At 41.4% G+C, this 21,403-nt stretch overlaps 1 protein-coding gene across 1 annotated transcript in view; it reads left to right on the forward strand.

The window, feature by feature from the left end:
- Positions 1-3,142: 3,142 nt before the first annotated feature.
- PACC1 (proton activated chloride channel 1) overlaps positions 3,143-21,403 on the forward strand; it is a 34,936-nt gene continuing 16,675 nt past the window's right edge. Inside the window, 3 exon segments of the mRNA XM_072647886.1 lie at positions 3,143-3,249; positions 3,252-3,394; positions 9,268-9,364. Coding sequence (XP_072503987.1) covers positions 3,177-3,249; positions 3,252-3,394; positions 9,268-9,364 — 313 coding nt within the window. The 5' untranslated portion in view covers positions 3,143-3,176.

Below are 21,403 nucleotides of genomic sequence, written 5' to 3' on the forward strand. Positions count from 1 at the left end.
GCCCTCTACCCTGGACTTATCTGTGTGCTTTTAAAAGCATTCCCCCCCCCCCCCCCAACTACCTAATATTCCAGAATAGCTCTTCCCCTCGCTTTCCTGTTCCCTTTGTTTATCTGTATGGACTATGTGACACTCTGGAGCACTCCTCTTCCCCTTCTCCTGCTCCCCTTTCCCCTTCCCTGTCAATTTTTATATAGACCAGACACTTAACCTGGCTCAGTGCTCTGCCTCCCATGGGGAGCAGGGCCCATTGGGTGCATCACCCAATAAATGCTTTTATTAACTTGGAGCCGGTCCAAGAAAATTCATTCAAGACACTGAGCTTTTCGTCATTCTGGTGAACCCCTACAAGTGTGCACATAAGTTTGCCACTTGGGGGTATTCCTAACATGCTAAATTTCTAATGGCATTCAACATTCTCAATATCTAATGATAATAACAGGATACCAAAAGAGCCTTCCCAATATTACTAGTCCATCTTCTCTTCCCATCATGCATTTCCTTGATGACTGACATTTTTTGCTCCCATTCTATAAAGTTCCTCATTGCTTACACGTTGCAGCCTTCTTATACTCACCATGTATCTCTCTCCATTGCCTCCTGAGAGAAACTATTTTAATTTTTTGAAAACTGTTGAATTCCATGTCTTTTATGGGGGGCAAGGAAAGAGGAATAAAACAATCATTTTTTAAGTGCCTAGTGGGTGTCAGGCACTATATGTACAAAGAGGCTAACTATTTAGGTTTAAAGAAGATATATACAGGATAAAGTGGAAATAATCAACAAAGGGAAGGTATTGGAATTAAGGAAATTGGGAAAGGAATCAAGGAAATTAAGAAATTGGGAACTTCTTGTAGATGGTGGGATGCTAGCTAGGACTTGAAGGGAGTTGAGGAAGCCAGGTGTAGACATTGTAGACGAAGATAGAGAATATTCCAGGCATGGGGGGGAAATGCATGGAAATTGAAGATGAGTGCTTTGTTTGAGAAACAGTAAGGAGACCAGGATCACAGGATCTTGGTAGTGGTATAAAGTGTGAAGATAGGAAAGGGGGAGGGTGGTAGATTTTGTAGGGTTTTGAATTCCAAACAGAGGATTTTGTATTTGATTCTAGAGATGATAGGAAATCACTAAAATTTGTTGAGTGGTAGGGGAGAGGGGAGAATGACATAATTAAACTTGTGCTTTAGGAAGGTCGATTTGACAGCTAAGTGAAGGATGTATTAGAGAGCAGAGAGACTTGTGGTAGACAGTCCAGAGGCTATTTCAAGAGCTGAGGTGTGATGGGATGAATCAGGGTGGTTGGTAGTGTCAGGAGAAAGGATGGTACATGTTTAAGAGATTTCATGAAGGTAAACTCCACAGGCTTTGGCAACAGTTTGGACATGGAGGGGTAGGGAGGAGAGTGAGAAGTTGAGGATGACGCTTAAGTCACAACTGAGGTGACTGGGAGGATGGAAGCACAATCAATAATATTAAGGAAGTTAGGAAGAGAAGTTTTTGCGAGGAGAAGATAATGAGTTTAGTTTCCCAAATGTTGGGTTTAAGATGTCTATAATACATCTAATTTGAGATGTATTCAGAGATATGAGACTGGAAATCAACTGAGAGATTAGGGGTAGATATAGATTTGAGATATGTGAAGCTTAGGTTTCCTGTTTCTCTCTTCCTCTGGACCTAACTCAACAGCATGCTGGTCTAAATTTATTATTTTTTTTTTCAAAGCTTTTATCTAATCACTCCAAGTTCTGCCCCTAGGGCCCTAACTAAATGGACCCAGAAGTGAGTAGCACTAATTGCCCCTGGGGCAAATTCAATTGAATTAATGGAGGGGCAGAAGACAATTAGTCCCCTAATTTTACTTGGCAGGGGTGGCCTACTTAGGGCCAAGCACCATCCAGCTCCTTTTTCATATAACTGCCCTTCAAAAACTTGAAAATAGTTATTGCATTTTTTCTAAATCTTCTGTTTTTCAGAGTAAACATCCCTATTCCATTAACTAATCATTATCATATGAACTTCAGGCCCTTCACCATTCTGGATGGCTCTCCTCTGGATATTCTTCTAGCTTAACAATTTGTTTCCTAACTCAATTAAGAAAAAAAATGTTTAAAGTTATCTTTACAAGTAATTAGGGGAAAAGAAAATATTATCAAAAAGGAAAAGGAAAAAACCCAATTTCTTGGCTAAGCAGTGGTGTCTACAATACTCCACTTGTGATTTGCTCAAGGGAAAGTGCAATGAAGGTCAATAAACGTTTATTGAGCACCCACCAGGTGTCGGTCATTGTGCTAAGTGCTGGGGGTATAAAGACGGCGGAAGGCAGTGTGCTCTGGAGGTAGCTTCGCCTTCTTATTTAGATCATCAAAGAAGAAAGGGAAGATAGATGAAAAAACCAAGGGCTACTAGCTTTGTGATATCAGCTCCACCCTTGAGGCCTCCTTCAGTTTACTTATTTATTTTTATAAAATGGGTAGCTATGTTAGATGAGATATTCTCAAAGAGCCTTTCCAGCTCTCCCAGTCAGCATTTCCCCCCAAGTTACGCTGACTGCTTGCCCATATAAAAAGGAAGAAGCTAATTCTTGTTTATGCTTTCAAATGTGCTTGGGGTGAGGGGAGTGGCCGTGGCACACTGGAAGGAGAGGGGATACAGGTCTGCAGCTGCAGTGGGCACAGAGCTGCATTCATTAAGGTATAAGCAGCCAACTCTTTGCCCGTCTCCTCCGAAGCCTGACAGGAACACAAAGACCGGCCATTCATTCCCAGCTGTATGAGAGCCCTCGCTTGTCTCCGAGGACCGAGGCGCGAAGATGGAGCCGCTGAGTCCCGACGCCGCCACATGGGCAGCGTCAAGTTCTCCTCTAAAGTTCAACTTGGACTCCAGAGTTAAAGCTTGCACACTCGGGGCACGCTTACGTTTCCAGGAATTTTAAGTGACAAGACTAGCAAACTTCCGTCTTGGCTACCCCTCTTTTCCCCCATCCATTCAACTCTCCGACTTCCCCGTCTCCCTCCGATAAAAAAAAATTGCGCAACTGGACAAACTGGCCCAGTTCCTTCCTGTACTGCGGTGAACAACAGCCTCTGAGTCGATCCTAGTGGAAGACTACATGTCCCAGCAGGCTCTGAAATCAGTCCATCTTCAACCCGGACAATCGCCTCCAGGCGAGACGCATGCGCCCCACAGCCTCCCGGGGGGCCGGCACTCCCGGTGAGGTTCTGTTGAATCCCTCTACCCTCGCGCTGTTCTCTCGGTACTGCTCCGCGTCCTAGAGCTCCTTCTCCGCCTCTTGTTCCTCCTCTCCCCCAGGGACCAGGGCTGGCTCCGGGCTGCAGCATCTCTTTCAATCGATGCCATGATCAGGCAGGAGCTGTCTTCATCTTATCAGGAGGTACTGGGGATCCAGGGACGGAAGAAAAGTTTATTGGGGTGGCGGGGGACGTGGGGCGAGGTCGTGGGCGTCACCTTCTCAAGCACTAACAGTTGCAAGGGGAGATTTTGTGTGTGTGTGTGTGTGTGTGTGTGTGTGTGTGTGTGTGTGTGTGTGTGCAAAAGGACCAGGAAAACTGGCTGCAGAAGAACCAGCTGCCACAGTTATGAAGCCCCATAGTCCTAGCCCCATAGAGGAGTAATTAAACCAGCAGGTGAATGATTCATGCGTCTCCAGCACTGTCAGAAGTGAAGCCAGACTGGAGCTGGGACCCCTGGACTGCCCTCGGGAGCCGGATGTTTGCAGCAAGTCAAAAATGCCCTTTACTCTTCTGCCATCGTGACCTGATGGCATCACCCTTTTCCTCCCAGGTCCTTCGGGCTCATGGCCAGGCTGGTTAATAATAATAATGACGATAATACCCTACCCTCATATACACCATTAACTTTTTGCAAGAGCTGTCACCTACCTCCTCTCCCTCGTGGAGCACACCCACTCACACGGCTTTAACTACCACTTCTGTGCAGATGATCCCCAAATCTTGTTCTTCAGACCTGGGCCTTTTTCTTGATCTCCAATCAGATACATTTCCTGCTGGAAGGACGTTTCCAATTTGGATGGCTCGGTGGCACTGCCAGCTATCCAAAACCAAACTCGCCTTCCCCTCCCCCATACCTGTTGGCCCTCCTGACTTCCCCATTTCCTCCAGTGGTATCACTGTTCTTATAGTCACCCAAGCTTGAAACCTCAGTATCAGTCTTAGACCACTCCTCGTTTCCTCTTTCTCATCCCTCCCCTCCCCTATTTCTGGTAAAGTTGTTGCTCTGACCTGTTAATTAGTTCTTCCTCCAAAATGTCTCTTGCATCTTTTTGCTAACTTGACTTTTCTGTTTCCACTATCCACATCTGTGTCCACATCTGGATCCACATCTGGATGACTGCATAGCCTTTTAACTTTTTTCCTATACTTCAATCACTCATTCCTCCAATCCACCCTTCACATTATCACACATACCTTGTGACTGTGGGCGAGTCCCTTAATTTCTCTGTGTTCTAGACTACTCCATAAGATTTTAAGTTGCAGAAAATAACCTGTAGTGATAGAATGTCTTTACTGTGGAGTTCCTTGTGGCAGGGAAATTATGGGTCCAGCTGCTATTCCTGTACAGATTTTCTCTCCTATGGTCAAAAAACATCAATGGCTGGCCATTACCTCTTGAACAAAATTGTAACAACCTTGCCTGGAATTCGAGGTTCCCATAACAATTCAACTTTATTTCCCAGTTTCTCTATACATTCAGTTTTAGTTTTAGCCAAATTGATCTGCTCATTGTTCCTCAGATATGTTCCATGTTTTCCAGTCTCTGTTTTGCCTGGAATGCCTCTTTCCACCTCCCAATATTCTACCCCTCTTTGAAGGGTTAGCTCAAATACTCCTTCTTCAAAGATTCCCCCTAGCTGAAAGTAATCTTTGCCTTTTCTAAACTCTAATAGCTTTTTGTATCTTCATAGCAATTTGGTGAAATATGTATGGTATAGTATTATTATCCCCATTTGATTAGCAAAGGAACTACATGATGCAGCTAGTTAATGGTAGTCCCAATACTAGAACCTGTTTCTGGGTTAGGTTCCTTTCTTCTCCCTTCATTCCATCTCTGTTGACCGTAGTATACTATTGGCTATAAAATAAAAGCATCTCAGATGCCATCTAGTCTAATCCTTTACAAAACTACAATGTTCTCTGCCACAGTGGGGGCAAACTCAAATAGAAACAGGAGCCACTAAACCCTACGTTAAAAAGCCACAAATTAACATTATCTATGCAGTATTGTATTTTTATCTTGTTAAACATTTCCCAATTACATTTTACTTTGATTCAGGCCACACTAGGGACTGGCAGAGTTTGACACCTCTGCTCCACCACATCCCCTTAGAAGTATTCAGCTAGTTAAGAACTCTAGGGATGGGAAACTCCCTCCCAAGCTAATCCATTCCAGTTTGGAATGACTGTAGTCATGGAATACTTTCAATTCAATATCCTTTGTAGTAATAGGAAGTCCCACTTACATAGCACTTTAAAGTTTGTCAAGTACTCAGTCAGTCAACAAGCAGTGAATACCCTGTGCTAGCCACTATCTAGGCATTGGGGATTCAAAAGCAAAGATGAAACTGCCCTTACTGCAAGGACCTTACATTCTGTCTCATTTGATCTTTACTGCAACTCCCTGAGAAGGTCTATTATTAGCCCCACTTTACAGATGAGGAAGTGAAGACTGAAAAAAAAAGAGATTTGTTGAGAGTCACACAAGTTATAAGGGTCTGAGGTAGGATTCAAATTTAGCCTTTCTTCATTCCAAGTATCATTCTATCCACTGTACTACACTACCTCTCTATATGTAGAGAGGATTGAACTGGACTGAGAACCATGGGTGATTCTAGTGGAGACGTAGTTCCTGGAAACTCCCAGTCTAAAGGCGGAGACCTACCTTCTGTCATTGGGAAGATATGAATCATGTGTTCCATTTCGGTTGGACCAAGCTCCCCTAACTATCTGCAGTTATTCAGTCATTAAAATAGCATCACTGCACCTACAGGGACAAAAAAGAATGTTAAATATGGAGTCATTCATATTTGTTTTGAGCATCCTTGTATTGTATACCTGAAATAGGGTTGTTCTAGAGCCAGTGTGTATTCTCAGATTCTTGCCCTTTGATTCATACCAGAGAAAAATACAATTTGGAGGACTGTCTATGTAGTTCTTGCCTTGGGAGAGAATTTAGCTTGGGGTTGCAATATTTGCTGACTGCAGATTTCTTTGGCCTGGGTCATGTGAATGAGTGAGCATATTTAGAACTTGCTTTAGGAAAGTGTATATGGAACTTTGGTGGGGGGAGAGGGTTGGAGTCTAGAAGGCTATGGGAAAGGAAAGGGGCCAACTACCACAGGGCAAGTCCTTCAGTGCTGCTGTGCCCTTGACCTAAAAAAGCAACTGAAACTCAAATATTCTTTATGTCCTTGAGATGCATCATGACCTGCCAAATAGAGAACTGGCCTTGAAGTTTGGAAGTTCCTTAACTCCTGAATGTCCCATACTATGATCTGCTGATCTCATCAATGAAACAAGTTTTTGTAGCATATGGATCCAGATTTGGTCTGATTGTAGGTCTAGACAGAAACTAAACAAAACAAACCTTTGAAAACAACCACCTCAGTTGTTTCCTTAAGTCTCTGTGAGCCCTGAGCTGTGGGCAAGCTTTATTTCTGTCCCAGCCCCCTCTCTCTGTCTCACCACCAACCTTTCCAGTCTCTCTCCAGTTGTTTTCATACTTTATTTTTCTTTTTAAAAAATACAGTAATAATTATCAAGATGACTTGAATTCACATAGAACCATCTTGAAAATTCAGAGATATTTCTCATGTTATTTCATCATTTTGTTGAGCATCAGTGTGGCATGGTGACTAGAGAGCTGGTCTTGAAGACAGGAAGACCTGAGTTTGAGTTTTGCCTAGGATACGTAACTCTGTGACCTTAGAGGCACACCGGGGCTGTGTGTGTGTGTGCGTGTGTGCGTGTGTGCGCGCGCGTGCGCATGCCCACGCATGCGCGTGCTTGCATACTCAGGAGATAGAGCTCTGAACCTGGAGTCAGGAAGCCCTGAGTTTAAATCCAGCCTCAGACACTAACCATGTGTCATTACTTAACTTTTGTCTGCCTCAGTTTCCTCAACTGTGAAATGGGAGTCATAATAGAACCTACCTCCCAGGGTTGTTGTGAGGATCAGATGAGATATTTGCAAAACGCTTAACACAGTGACTTGCCCAAAATAGGGGCTTAATAAATGTTTGTTCACTTTCCCTCCACTCCCCTGGGCAAGTTACTTAACCTCTCAGTGCTCGAGGCAGCTCTATAAGTTGCCAAGAAGAATTTGATCTGCCTGAGTAGAGGTAGTTTCCTCACCTGGGAGTTCTTTATACCAGTGAAAACACCAGTCCCTATCCCTGTCCTTCTGATAGCCTTGCAGTACGAGAAGGAAACTTACTCTCTGGGTCATACAAAGAATCTAGTCTGGAGGAGATTTCTGGGGCACAGGATAGCTCTTCTAACATTCGAAAGGCTATGATGTAGAAAAAAATTAGACTTGCTTTGTTGTATTAGTCCAGAAACAGACTTAGGTAGAAATTTTAGAAATACAAGATAAGAAACAAAAACTTCTAGAACTGTCCAACAAAGGAATGGGTTGATTTGTGCTAAGTGGTGAGCTCTTGGTCACTGCAAGTATTCAAGCAGAGACTGTTGCCGAAGATAGTCTTGTAATGAGTAGTTTAAGACAGATGATTTCTAAGGATCCTTTCAACTCTTAAGATTCTTTATGACATAATACATGATATGTATCTATGGAGAAGTCTGTGTGGTGCATTGAATGGAAAAAAAGCATTGGACTTGGGAATTAGGTGACTGAGATTGAGTATCAGCGCTGGCACTTACCAGCCAGTTGACTAGAAAAAAAAAGGATTATGATATTTGTTCTACCTGCCTAACTATACTATATAAACATCCATTTTTATTACCACTGCTGCTGCATATCCTCATTTTACAGTTTTCAGGATCATGAAGCCAATAAATGGTAGAGTGCTCTGTCCACAGAGCAAATCCCTTCTAGGGTTTAGCAACTGGATATCAAGGACTAAGTAGAGCCGCTGAAAGGCATTGGCAGTCTCAATCTCTCTCTCTCTCTCACTCTCTCTCACTCTCTCTCACTCTCTCTACTCTCTCACCCTCACTCTTCCCCCTCCCCCTCCCTTGATCTTAAATCTATATTTTCTTTCAATTTGTTGTTTATTTTTAACATTCTTCTTAAAAATTTTGAGTTCAAAATTCTCTCCCCCCACCAAGAAGGCAAGTAATATATCTATTATACATGTAAAATCTTATAAAACATATTTCCATATTAGCCATATTCCAAAAAAATCCAAGAAAAATAAAGTGAGAAAATTATACTTTAATTTGCACTCAGAGTTTATCAGTTCTTTCTCTGGAGGTGGATAGCATTTTCATCGTGAGTCTTCGAAATTGTCTTGGATCATTGTTTTGATCAGGGTAGCTAAGTCTTTCATAGTTGATCATTGTTACAATGTTGCTGTTACAGTGTGCGATTATCTCCTGGTTCTGCTCACCTCACTGCATCAGTTCATGTAAGTCTTCCCAGGTTTTTCTGAAACCATCCCCCTCTTCATTTCTTATTACACAATAGCACTCTATCACAATCATATGCCACAACTTGTTGAGCCATTTCCCAATTGATGAGCCTCACCTCAAATCATTGGCAATCTTAAAACAAAGGTAGGAAAGATGGGAAAAAGAGAAGAAAAAAAAATAATAGAAATGGAAGGAATAGGAGCAGAAGGAAGAATAATTTCCAGTGTACTCCAAACAGTAGCAATGCTACTGTTCTGGATTGAGGTAATAAGTAGAAATCATAAAAATAAGAGAGTAGAGTGGAATGAATTAATAACCAACACCTGTGTTCATATAGTGTTTTAAGGCCAACAAGGCACCTTTTCACAATAATGTTAAGAATTGGTAGTGTAAATATTCTTTCCATTTTACAAATGAAAAAACTGAGGCTCAGAGTTGAAGTGCCTATTTCAAGGTCATACTATTAGAGCTGAGATACAATTCCAGGTTTTCTTTCTGTATATCAATGCATTTTTTGCACCATGACCCACTGGTGTAGTGGGGAAGGGGGAGGTCCCTAAGGATGAGACTGGTCTCTTGTGATATGGGAGGTTCTGTATCATTACTGATCCTTGGCTCTATGGTCTTTCTGTCTTAGCTAAATGAAGATCTGGATCAAGTGGTTGAGAACTCTGATAGAGTGGAGGAGAAAGAAAGGAAGGGCTCCAAAGACAAAGGCTCAGGCATTTTGCCAGGTGAGTTGGGGGATGGGTACCAGGATAGAGGGGGTAGGGGTGAAAAGGGGAGGAGAAGCATGAATACAGTGGATTGGGTTGGGGTAGAGCTCATGTATCCTCATGGCTTTGGTGTGAAGAGTCTTCAGTACAGCCTGAAAAAAGCATTGGGTGCAGCACAATCTGTCTTTGGTTCACCTAGGGGCTGGAGAATGGCTCAGAGTGGGTGAGTGAATACCTTCACCTGCCTCTGGTGTCTGGTTGCTGAGCAAGCTCTTGTGTCCCAGATGGGGCTCTTGTAACAGGGTCCAGTGAGGAGATCCCTGTTCCCTTATTTCTGAAGCTATACATATTTAACAAGGTTCTGCAGACAGAGGACTCCTGGGCAATCAGTCCCTTCTGTCTAGCTATGGCTTACATCCAGGGGTGGGCTGATCTCCTCCAAAGCTGTTTGGAGAAGCTTAATGACATTCTCAAGGTCTCTTTGAAGAACTCTGGAAACAATTGTGAGAGACATGGGAAACATTGGCATAGGACTGTCCAGCATGGTGTGCCCACATGAAACGTACTGAACCAGGCCCCAATATCCTCTCTCGAGCTGAATTGCCAAGTGTTTAAACTACTGCAGAGAGCACAACTCCAGTGGGTTGGCCATGTTGTTGGAATGCCGAACTAGGCCACTTGGTGGAGTATCTAGAAGTTCAGTAGTTTCCCACTGCCTCCATCCCTGCCAATGGGTTATTCCTCAGAGTGCCCTTCAGGGCATCCTCTTTAGTTCCCTTTGAGCATCACTCAGTAGCAGGCTTCTTAACCTTCTTTAAGTCATGGCCCCTTGGGCATTCTGCTGAACTCTGGACCACTTCTCAGAATAGTGTTTCTAAATGTACAAAATGAAATACATGGAAGATTACAGATGAAACCAATTCTATTGAAATACAGTTATTCAAATATTCAAAAGAAAAAGGCTTGCATACCCCAGGTTAAGAGCAGTTGAAACAGTGGGAAGGGATCTGCACTTGTCAGGAGCCCTAGGTTCAAATTTTATCTCTTGGCACTAGCTGCATGATCAAGTCCTAGTTTTGTTATCTTATGATGTGGGCACTATATATCTTACAGCGTTGTTGTAAGAAAAACTGCTTTGTAAACCTTAAAGTGCTAGGAGAATATGAGTACTTGTTATCTCTGGGATAGGTACACTTGGAGCTTGCCAGGCAGGTCAGTTGACATGTAATAGTCTTGGCCTTTCTTAAGTTTCTGAGTAGGTTTAGGCTAAACTTGATGCTCTTTCTTCCAGTACTTGCATCAGGGAGGGTAATGAACTAAGAAAGTCTATGAAGTTGCTGGCTGTCAGGCACTTAGTCAGAAAAGGCTCCCAGAGGAGATAGGCATCTTCCATTCCCTTACCTGAAGGGAGAAGGAACCATTGGCCTCCCCGATGCAGGAGAGAATTACAGAACTACAAAAGCTCAGCATCAAAATGCATGTCAGAGACCATCTAGTCCTGTGGTCATGCAGCCTTTTCTGGAAGACCTCCAGTGACGACAAACCCACAGCTTTCTGGGACAGCTCATTCCACTTCTGGATGGTTCTAATTGTTAGGAATTTTGACTTTATGAATTTTGAGCTTGATTTAGCTCCAAATATATCGTAGCTTTCCTCTATTATGCCTTCAGGGCCCAAGCAGAACAAATTTAATACTCTTTCTTTTTAAAAATTTGTTCTTTCTTTTGACCTTTAACTCTAGGAAAAAAGAGAGCAGAACACACAAAGGATTGGATAGGAAACCATGAATCTCCCTTTATTTATATATTTTAAGTGTATATAATAAATTCCATACCTGATCTTCTTTCCAGCTCTTTCAGTACTTGAATACAGATAGCATATTTCCCCTAAGTCTTCTCTTCTCAATGTTAAACATCCATTGTTCCTTCAACTGATGCTTAAATGGTATGATCCTCCAGGCCTTTCACTATCTTGTATTGTCTTCTGAGTTTGTGTTCTCTGGTTTGTTTATGACTTCCCTAAAGTGTGGTTCACAGGACTAACTATAGTTCTTCCAATGTGCAAGGACACTCTCAAAGTCTCTTTGAAGAACTCTGGAATCAATTGTGAAATATGGGAGACGCTGGCATAGAACCGTCCAGCATGGTGTGTCTGTATGAAAGATGCTGGACCAGACACTGAGGTCCTCCCTTGAGCTAAATGACGAAGCATTCAAACTCTACTGCAGAGAGCACAACTTCAAAGAGTTGGCCACATTGTTTGAATGCCAAATGTACATTTGCCTAGAAGACTTTTATGGAGAACTCACACAAAGAAGACACTCATGTGGAAATCAGAAGAAGTGATACAAAGACACTCACAAGGCTTCTCTGAAGAACTTTGGAATCGATCGCATGACATGGGAAATACTGGCAAAGGATCTTCCAACATGGATTGCCCACATCAAAGAAGGTGCCGTGTTCTATGAGCAAAGCAAATTGCAGTAGCTCAAAAGAAACGCAAGATGTGCAAATTTAGAGACATCTCCACTCCAGATGTTCATATGGACTATTTGTGCCCAACCTGCAGTAGTGCTCATATTGGTCTGATCAGCCATAGTCGGATACACTGTACCTTAACCCCAATATAATGATATTATTTTGGTTCTGTCTGAGAATGAAGGACCACAACCAATCGACCAGTTCCCACTGGGATTTGAGCAGGTTAAAAGCCAGTGGTGTTATTACCTCCATCCATATCCACACTAGTTATCTCTCAGTGCAGACCAGAGTTTAGCATCTTCATGGCACTTTCGCTGTATGCCATAGTAATTCCTATTGAACTGACAGCTACATTAAAACAAACAAAAAACTTCTACTTGAACTGCTCTCCAGCTACTCCTCTTCCCATGCTGTTTGTGTGAAGGTGACTTTTTTAACCCACTAAAAGAATGTGAGAACCTGCTAGACTAATTCCATAGGAGCATCTTTCTTTGGTCTTTTCTTGTATTGAGGGAAAGACTAATCAGGAAGTGACTGCATGGAATTTAGCCTCATCAGCCTCTCTGTCTTCCAGTCTCCATGTTTAAGGCTCTGTCTGGGGCACTATACAAACTGTCAGGGCAGGAAATGAAACCCCAGGTTGGCATCTTCTGGTTTCAGATCTGGAGTGTTTTTTAGGAAATTATACTGACAGCCAAGATCCCTGTTTCCTGCCTTTAGGAGACAAAAGTCTGACTTAGCTCTTTTTTAAAGAATAGATGCAGACACCATCAAGATTACAGTCAGAGATGGGAGACTTTGAGATCAGGGGTGGCCTAGAGATTCCTGGAAGGATGTAGGGTCTCTTTGAAATGGTTTTGTATTTATTTTCTTTCTAAAAATATACATTTTTAGTTATATCATTAAATATTTTCCCAATTACATGTAAAAAAATTAATATTCATTTAAAAAAAACTTCAAGTTCCTAATTTTTTCCTTCCTTTCACCCCTCCCCCCTCCTTGAGAAGGCAAGGATTTTGATATTGATTATACATGTGAAGGTATGCAAAACATATTTCCATATTAGCCATGCTGCAAAAGAAAACACAGACAAAAAAGAGTAAAAATAGTACCCTTCAATCTACATTCAGAGTCTGTCAGTTCTCTCTTTATATAGCATTTTTCATGATGTGTCCTTTGAAATTGTCTTGTATTTGCTTTCAAAATGCTCCATATTTACTTATCTGTGTACGTAGATGTCACCACCCTTTTTTACCAAAGAGAATGTGAACTTCCCCACAGTAAGACTATTTCATTTTCATCTTAGAATCCCTAGTACTTATGACAGTGCCATGCTTACAATAAATGCTTAATAAATGCATGTTGAATTGAATCCAGCAATTCAGGGTTTTTTTGGTTTTTTTAAAAAATATATATCCTTTTATTACTATCTTTTCGGGAGCCATCCTTTATAATAAAGAATTTTTAAAAAGAGGAAGAAAAAAGTTCTAGAAAGTTCAGGAAAACTAACCAACATAATCACAAAAGTCTGATCTATGCAGTGTGCCACCCCCTCGTCCCCTACATCTGAAAAGAAAAAAGTGAAGCAAAGGGTTTTTGTGGGGACGGTTGTGTTGTCCTGTCTCTCCTCTGGGGAAGAGCTTGATCACCATAATTGTGAAGCATTCAGTTTCAATTTGGTTGTCTTTATTGTTAGTGCATTTATGTGGTTGTAGTCATTATGGATATCATTTTCCTGGCTCTCTTTTCTTTATCTGTTTTTAAATCTTCCCATGTTTCTCAGGATTAATCATGTTGATGGTTTCTTAAAACATAATAATATTCTGTTTCATTGACATTGAACATCTCTCAGTGTAGTCTAAACCATTTCTCAATTGATAGACATTCACTCTATGCTTTTACAAAAAAAAGTGCTGCTCTCAATATTTTGGTGAATATGGGACCTTTCTTTTCGTCATGGAATTGATTGGGGTCAATACCCAGCAGTGTGTTCTCAGGGTCAAAGGGTATGGGCATTGTAGTCATTTTCTCAGCAACTCAATTAAAATTTTTTAAAAAGAACTCTTCCTATTTGAAAGTTTTTGTTGTTGAGTCATTTCATTTGTGACCCCAGTTGGAGTTTTCTTGGCAAAGATACTGGAATGGTTTATCATTTCCTTTTCCAGCTCATTTTGCAGATGACAAAACTGAGGCAAATAGTACTTGCCCAGGGTCATATAGCTAGTGTCTGACGTCAGATGTGAACTTAGGTCCTCCTGACTACAGAACTGGTGTTCTATCCACTGTGCCACCTAGCTGACCCACTCAAAACTTACCAAACATTATGTAAAATAAGCATTTCCATACATACAGTAGACCATGAAACTGCAAATCTCTATTTTGAGCTTGATTTTCTTTTAAAATACATAATAAATTCAACATGTATCTTTCAAAGCTGTCTTACTAATCTGTGTTTCTTTCTTTTTGTTCTCCTAGAGGAAAATACATTTTTTAAAAAATGTTTTGATCTCCCTCCCTCCCTCCCTCCCTTCCTTCCTCCCTTCCTTCCTTCCTCCCTTCCTCCCTTCCTTCCTTCCTTCCTTCCTCCCTTCCTCCCTTCCTCTCTTCCTTCCTTCCTCCCTTCCTCCCTTCCTCCCTTCCTCCCTCCCTCCCTTTCACCCTCCCTCCCTCCCTCCCTTTCACCCTCCCTCCCTCCCTCCCTCCCTCCCTTCCCTCCTTCCTCCCTTCCTCCCTCCCTCCCTTCTTCCCTTCCTCCCTCCCTCCCTTCCTTTCACCCTTCCTCCCTCCCTCCCTCCCTTCCCCCCTTCCTTCCTTCTTCACCTATTCCTAATTCTGACTCTCCTTCCCACCCCTTCAAAGATAAACCAGAAGAAACATGAAACTCAGGTAACCAATATTCAGCAAGTCAATTTAAGAGACATTTGTTGAATGCCTACTGTGTTCATTGCACTATGCTAGGTGCTGAGAGAGCTGTAACGATGCATTGTAATGACCTTAATAGCTGACATTGTACGTATCATTTGCAGTGTGTTTTACATACATTATCTCATTGTCATATAGGTACTATGAGTGTTATTATTTCCATTTCCTATTTACACCATTTTACAGATGGAGAACATTTTATAGATGAAGATATAGATGAGAAGCTCAGAGAGGTTTAAATGACTTTCCCATGGATAGCAAATATCTAGGATGGGATCCAAACATAGATTTTCTGAACTCTAAATCTAGCACTGTCTCCACTGGGCCATTCTAAATGATTCAACTTCTCTGGGCCTCAGTTTCCTCAACTGTAATATGAGGGAGTTGAACTAGAACTAGCTGACTCCTTCCAGCTCCAACTCAATGATTTTACGATTCATGTTGCCTCGAGAAATGAGACAGAACAGTGTATGTATGTCATAATCATCAAGGTTATGCTCCCAACCTTGAGCCTCCCTCATGAAACTCTTCAGATCTCTTTTCTCTACTCCCACAAGAAAAGGAGATTCCCACGTCCTTAGTCACCATTGTCATAATCAAGAAGCATTTACATAGCTCTGGCTACTTGGTAGATGCTATAATGCAGCATTTACACTTGGGAAACTTTCAGTCTAGTTTGGGAGACAGGACATGGGTACAAAAAGGTTTATAACAAGACCAACTAGTATGAACTGTCATGGTTCTGGTACTGGTCATACGGGTTATAGGATCACAGAGTTAAAACTGGAAAGGACCCTTCTGTTGGGACTTTCTAATCTACCCCCTACATTTTAGCAAATGAGGAAACAGAAGCTGGGTAAATTGCTTAGGGTCACACAGCTGGTAGTATTAAGGGAACCAGTTCAAGTCAAAGAAACCTCCATGGAAGATAGTGGGACCTTAACTGGGTTTTGAGAGAGAGACTTAATATAATGGAAGAATATGAGTGAATTATAAGGAGGTGATCATTATAGACAGCACTGAATAGGTCACTTTGTATATTTATCAGGAAGTACAGTTATCCCTTCCATATCACAACTTTCCCTACTATAGTTTTGATATATCACGAGTAGGTCTAAGAAATTAAATGGGAATTTGAGGGAAGTTTTGTGGAAGCTGCAGACGAAAAAAGCAAAAACCAGCAGATGACACAGGGCCTATGACCAAATACTTATACCAAATTTTACTGCAAAGTACTATAAACACCCCATAAAAGAAAAAAAAAGACTTCTTCTCTAGTACAAAGGGAGGGCCAAAAGTTTTTATATGGATTTTCCAGATTGCAGGGACACTGTACCCCTAACCCTGGCTATTTGAAAGGAATAACTGTAGTGGAGGTAAAACTTGGAAAAGCAGACAGGGGCAGGTTGTGAGTGATCTTGAAGGCAAACTAAGGATGTGGATATTATCCTGCAATGCTATAGATAGTGTTTCCAAAACTATGTTCCATTTGATGCCAATAAATTCTTTCCCTCTAAAATACTATTATTATGACTGGACCTGGGGTCAGGAAGACCTGACTTCAAACTCTGCCTCAGACATTAGCTGTGTTTCCCTGAGCAAGTCAATTATCTTCTGTTTGCCTCAGTTTCCTCATTTGTAAAATGGGAATAATAATAGCATCTGCCTTCCAGGGGGATTGTAAGGATCAAATGAGTTAATGTTTGTAAAGCACTTTGCAAACTTTAAGGTGCTATACAAATGCTAGCTATTTTTATTTTTTAAGGTAATTTTTTTCAAGCAAAATCTGGTTTTCAACGTGTAATCAAGTAAAACAAATTTCTGCATTGTCCATGATGTCCAAAAAAAAGTCTCAGTTTGTATTCTGAGTCCATCACCTTTCTATCAGGAGACATGTCCACAAGTCTTTGGAATCATTGTTGGTTGATCAGAGTTCCTAAATCTTTCAAAGTTAATTGTCTTTACAATATTGTTAGTGTGTAAATTCTCCTGGTTTTGCTCACTTCACTCAGCTTCCGTTCATGCATGTCTTTCCAAGTTTCTCTGAAACCATCTCCATCGTTTCTTACAATATTAATAGTCACATTTATATGCGGTAATTAGTTTAACCACTCCCTAATTTATGGCTCCCCCCTTGGTTTCCAGTTCTTTGCCAAAGAGTTGCTATAAATATTTTTGTCCATGTGGGTCCTTTTCCTCTTTCTCTGATCTCTTTGTGGTATAGACATATAGTAATGATAGTGCCCAAAGATTATGCACAGTTAAATAGTTTTGGGGACATAGATCCAAATTGCTTTCCAGAATGACTGGACCAATTCATCGCTCCACCAACAGTGCATTAACAATTAGCTATATTTAAATTTTTTTTAGAAATAGTATTTTATTTTTTCCAATTACATTTAAAGACAATTTTCAACATTCATTTTTGTAAGATTTTGAGTTGTAAATTTTTCTCTCTCTTTCTCTACTCTCCTTACCCCACAAGACAGCAAGAAATCTGATATAGGTTATACATGTGCAATCATGTAAAACATATTTCCATATTAGTCATGTTGAACCACTAGCTATTAATATAATTTTTATTAACTAGTGAGAGAAAAGCTTGGAAGAGTAGTTGGTGGTGGTCCTGAATACCTGGCTAAGGATTTGGATATTATGCCGTGGGATATATCATTTCCAGAACTCTGTTCCACATCATATGGGGAAGGTGGGCAGTGAATGGTAAGGAATCTCTGAGAAATTTTATAGCTGTGTAGACTGAGGCTCAGAGAGGTCATTCAGCAAGGGCGTCTTGGAGTCAGGATCGAATTGAGGACCTTTGATTTCTTGAATTCTAATTCAGTGCTTCTTACCACTATTCTGTGTGGTAACATTCTCAGAATTGTTCTTTAAGAAAAATTTCCCTGCTAGCAGAGTGAAGAATGTACTTGAGATGGGAAAGATGAGAGGCTAATTAGGAGGCTATGCTAAGAGTTCAATTGTGAGGGCTTTGACTAGAGCTGGTAATGTTTAGAATGGAAAGGATGGATTAAAGAGACACACCATGGGAAAAAGTAATAGAATTTGATGACAAATTAGTTGCAGGAGACGAAGGGACATTCACTAGTGATACAAAGGTTTTGATCTTGAGTGACCAGTAGAATTATGGGACCATTGAAATAAACAAGGAAGTCCAGAGGGAAAGCCAGTTTTGAGATAAAGATCATGGGTTCCGTTTTTGATATGTTAAGTTTAAGATGACAGTGTAGTCATGTTTGCTGTTGTTTAGTCATGTCTGACTCTTCTTGACCTCATTTGGGGTTTTCTCAGCAAAGATGCTAGAGTGGTTTGTCTCCTTCTTCAGCGCATCTTACAAATGGGGAAACTGAGGCAAACAGGGTTAAGTGACTTGCCCAGGGTCACACAGCTAGTGTTTGAGGCTGGATTTGAACTCAGATCTTTATGACTCCAGGCCTAGCACTCTATCCACTGCACTACCTAGCTGCATATCCACGTGGAGATGTCTTTAGGCTATTGGTGGCATTAGACTGAAGTTCAAGACAGAGGTCTGGACTGGACATTGAGATTTGAAAGTGAACGAGTGGAGGTGATAATTGAATCCGTGAGTGTACGTTAAATCATAAAGGAAGAGAATAGAAGAGCATATGACTAATCTTTGTGATTTGCCTAGATTTATGGCACAGACTGAGCAAGGAAGTGGAGACAGTGATGGAGAAGGAAGGAATGACTAAAGGGGTGGAAGCATTAGGAGAGAGTATTTTTCACAGGAATTCTGGGAAAAATTTAAGGAGGGGAAGTTCACCAAGTTCTCAAGACTGAGATGGGGTCTTTGGTGACTTCCACTCTCTTGAGAGTAATTCCAGTAAGGTAGGAAGAAAAATTAGATCTTGGGAGTTTGAGGAATGGGTGAGTATTGAGGCAGTGAAGACATCTCCCCAAATTTGGAGAAGCTGGTTGGGAAGCAAAGAAGGTAGGTGGAAGAAGATAGAAGAAGACATGTTGAGTAAGGTTGAGGAAAGGCATTTGTGGTGGTGCTTTTTTTTTTTTTAAGATGGATTTTCAGAGCATATTTGTAGACAGAGGAGAGGGACTTCTTGAAGGGGAAGAGAGACTGATGATCATGCTCAATAAAGAAACATTTATTAAACACTATATGCCAGGTATAGTGCTAGGCATAGAGGCCACAAAAAACAAACAAATCCGGAAATAGTCCAAGGCAATTTGCATTTGATCAAGGAAGATGGTATGCATGTAAATAGGGATATGTAAAATATATGCCAAAGAAATAGAAATTGGGAGTGCATTATGGAGGGTGGAAATCAGGGAAGGTTTTATGTAGAAGGTAGTACTTAAGCACAGAGTTGAAATAAGTAATGAACTCTAACTGGATGGGGATAAGGTGGGAGTATTTTCCAGGCTTGTGGAAAGGTTGGGAACTGGAAGATGGAATGTTGTGCATGAGGAACATGGAGAGGATCTGTTTCAATGGTCCATAGAAAAGTATTGTATAATAAATACACTAGGAAAAGCAGATTGGGGCCAGAATGCAAAGACTTTAAAAGCCAAAGAGAGGAGCTTACATTTGATCCTAGAGGCAACAGTGAGCCATTGGAATTTGTTGAATTGAGAAGTGATATGATCAATTTAGGTAATTTTTACTGCCTTTTAGGTAAATCACTTTGGCAGCCATGTCAAAGATGGATTCGAGAGGCAAGAGACTTGAGGTAGGGAGACAAAAGTCAAAGCAAAAGGTGGTGAGGGCCTGAATTTGACACAAATTTGAGAAGATATTGTGGAGGTAGAAATGTCATATTTGAAAACTAATTAGATATTTGTTGTGAGAGTGAGTGAGATGTCAAGTATAATGATGGAAGAGAGAGGGGAGGTGATTGGAACATGGTACCAGAGAAGCCTGTCCCTACTCTATACTACCGGTTTTGTCCCCAACTATAGTGTTAGAGTGTGGTATTGAAATGATTGACTCTGGGGCCTAGCTGAGATCAGAAAAAAGGTGTTGCCCTGGGAATGGGAAAGGGAGTTGGTGTTGAGGACAAACAGCAGGTGGGAGAGGTAAAGGATTTGGAGCTTATGGCTAGAGTGAGAGCCCTCAGTTTCTTGCCTTTACTTGTTAATTCAACAAGAGATTGTTGTAAAAAAAAAAAAAAGTTAAAAATTGTCTTTACATGTAATTGAGGGAAAATATTTTTTTTAAAAAGCCTATTAAATGCCTTAAAAATACTAGGTACGTGCTAGATGTTTGGGTTACAAAGACAAATACAAAACAGCCCCTGTCCTAAAGGAACTTACACTGTTTTGGAAAGAAACAACAGGTCATATAAATATGAAGCAACTTTGGGTGAGGATAGAGAGGACACTAGCAACTCATCTTGGCAGATCACAGTGGTTCTCACGTAGAAGGGCTTGAGCTATACCTTGAAGGAAACTGGAGATTCTGTGCAGTGTGGGGGAAGGGGAGAAAATTCTGGGCATGGAGGATGGGCCTCCTGTGTGCCAGGCAATCTGATGGAGCAGCACAGGTACTGGGGACAGCACCTGTTGGCACATAGAGTGTTGGTTGGCACACAGAGTATGTGAAAAAAAACTACATAATGTGTAGTAAGCATGGAAAGGTAGGCCAGGGTCAGATTATTAAAAGTTTTGCCAGTAAGATAAAGGAGTTTTCATTTTATTTCAGAAGGAGGGCAGCCATTGGAGTTTCTTGAACAGGGCACTGGAAAATCAGTTGTTCCAAGTAATGAGGAAGTCTCCAGTGTGACTTTGCCAATAGGGGGTTAAAATAGAATCGAGATCAATAATAATAATAAAAGTGAGTACCTGCAAAGACCTAAAGGGCCCAAGGCCTCCCACTGCATCCTGGGCCATCTCCAGTCATCCTGAGGAATATCCGGTCACTGGAACCAGATGGCTCTGGAGGAGAAGTGAGACTGGTGAGCTGCACAGCTCTCCCTCACTCAAAACAAAGTCAAGTGCAAGTCATGTCATTATTTCTCTGATGCCATGGTCTACTTCAGCAATGAAGGACTAGCACAATAATTCATATAGTGTTTTAAGATTTACAAGGTACTTTGCTCATAGCAACAGTGTGAGGTAGAGACTTCAAGTCTTATCTTCATTTTACAGATGAGTAAACTGAGCATTGAAGAGGTTAAGTGACTTGCCCATGGTCAGTCACAGAGCTCGTGAGCAGGAGAGCCACAATTCAAACCTATGGTCTCCTGATTCCAAACCCAGTGCCCTTTCCACTGGCCCACTCAGGTTAGGAAGTCAAGGTCATTGATGTTGGTTTTTGAAGCCCCAGAGAATACCAGGAGAAGGGAGGATACACAAGAGAGAAAGCTAAGGTGGGAAGAGATTGGCCATCAGAGCTGCCTTTTGGCTATCCCTAACCTCATGAGTAAGGAAGCTTCATCCAAGGAATGGAGACTGTTGCTGCTGCTGCCTCTTGGAAAGGAAACTGGAGGGGAGGGGGGGCACTGCTCTCATCCTAGATATGGGCGGAAAGACCGCTTCATCCCTTAGTCCTTCCAAAACAAGCTAATGATTTTCCCTGAAGAAATTTTACCAGGCAACTAAGGAAAAACAGAACAAAACAAAATACAAAAGTGTAGAAATGGTTGCATTTATGGAGCCTAGA

This window comes from Notamacropus eugenii, chromosome 2, assembly GCF_028372415.1.
Source record: "Notamacropus eugenii isolate mMacEug1 chromosome 2, mMacEug1.pri_v2, whole genome shotgun sequence".
Classification (NCBI taxonomy): Eukaryota; Metazoa; Chordata; class Mammalia; order Diprotodontia; family Macropodidae; genus Notamacropus; species Notamacropus eugenii.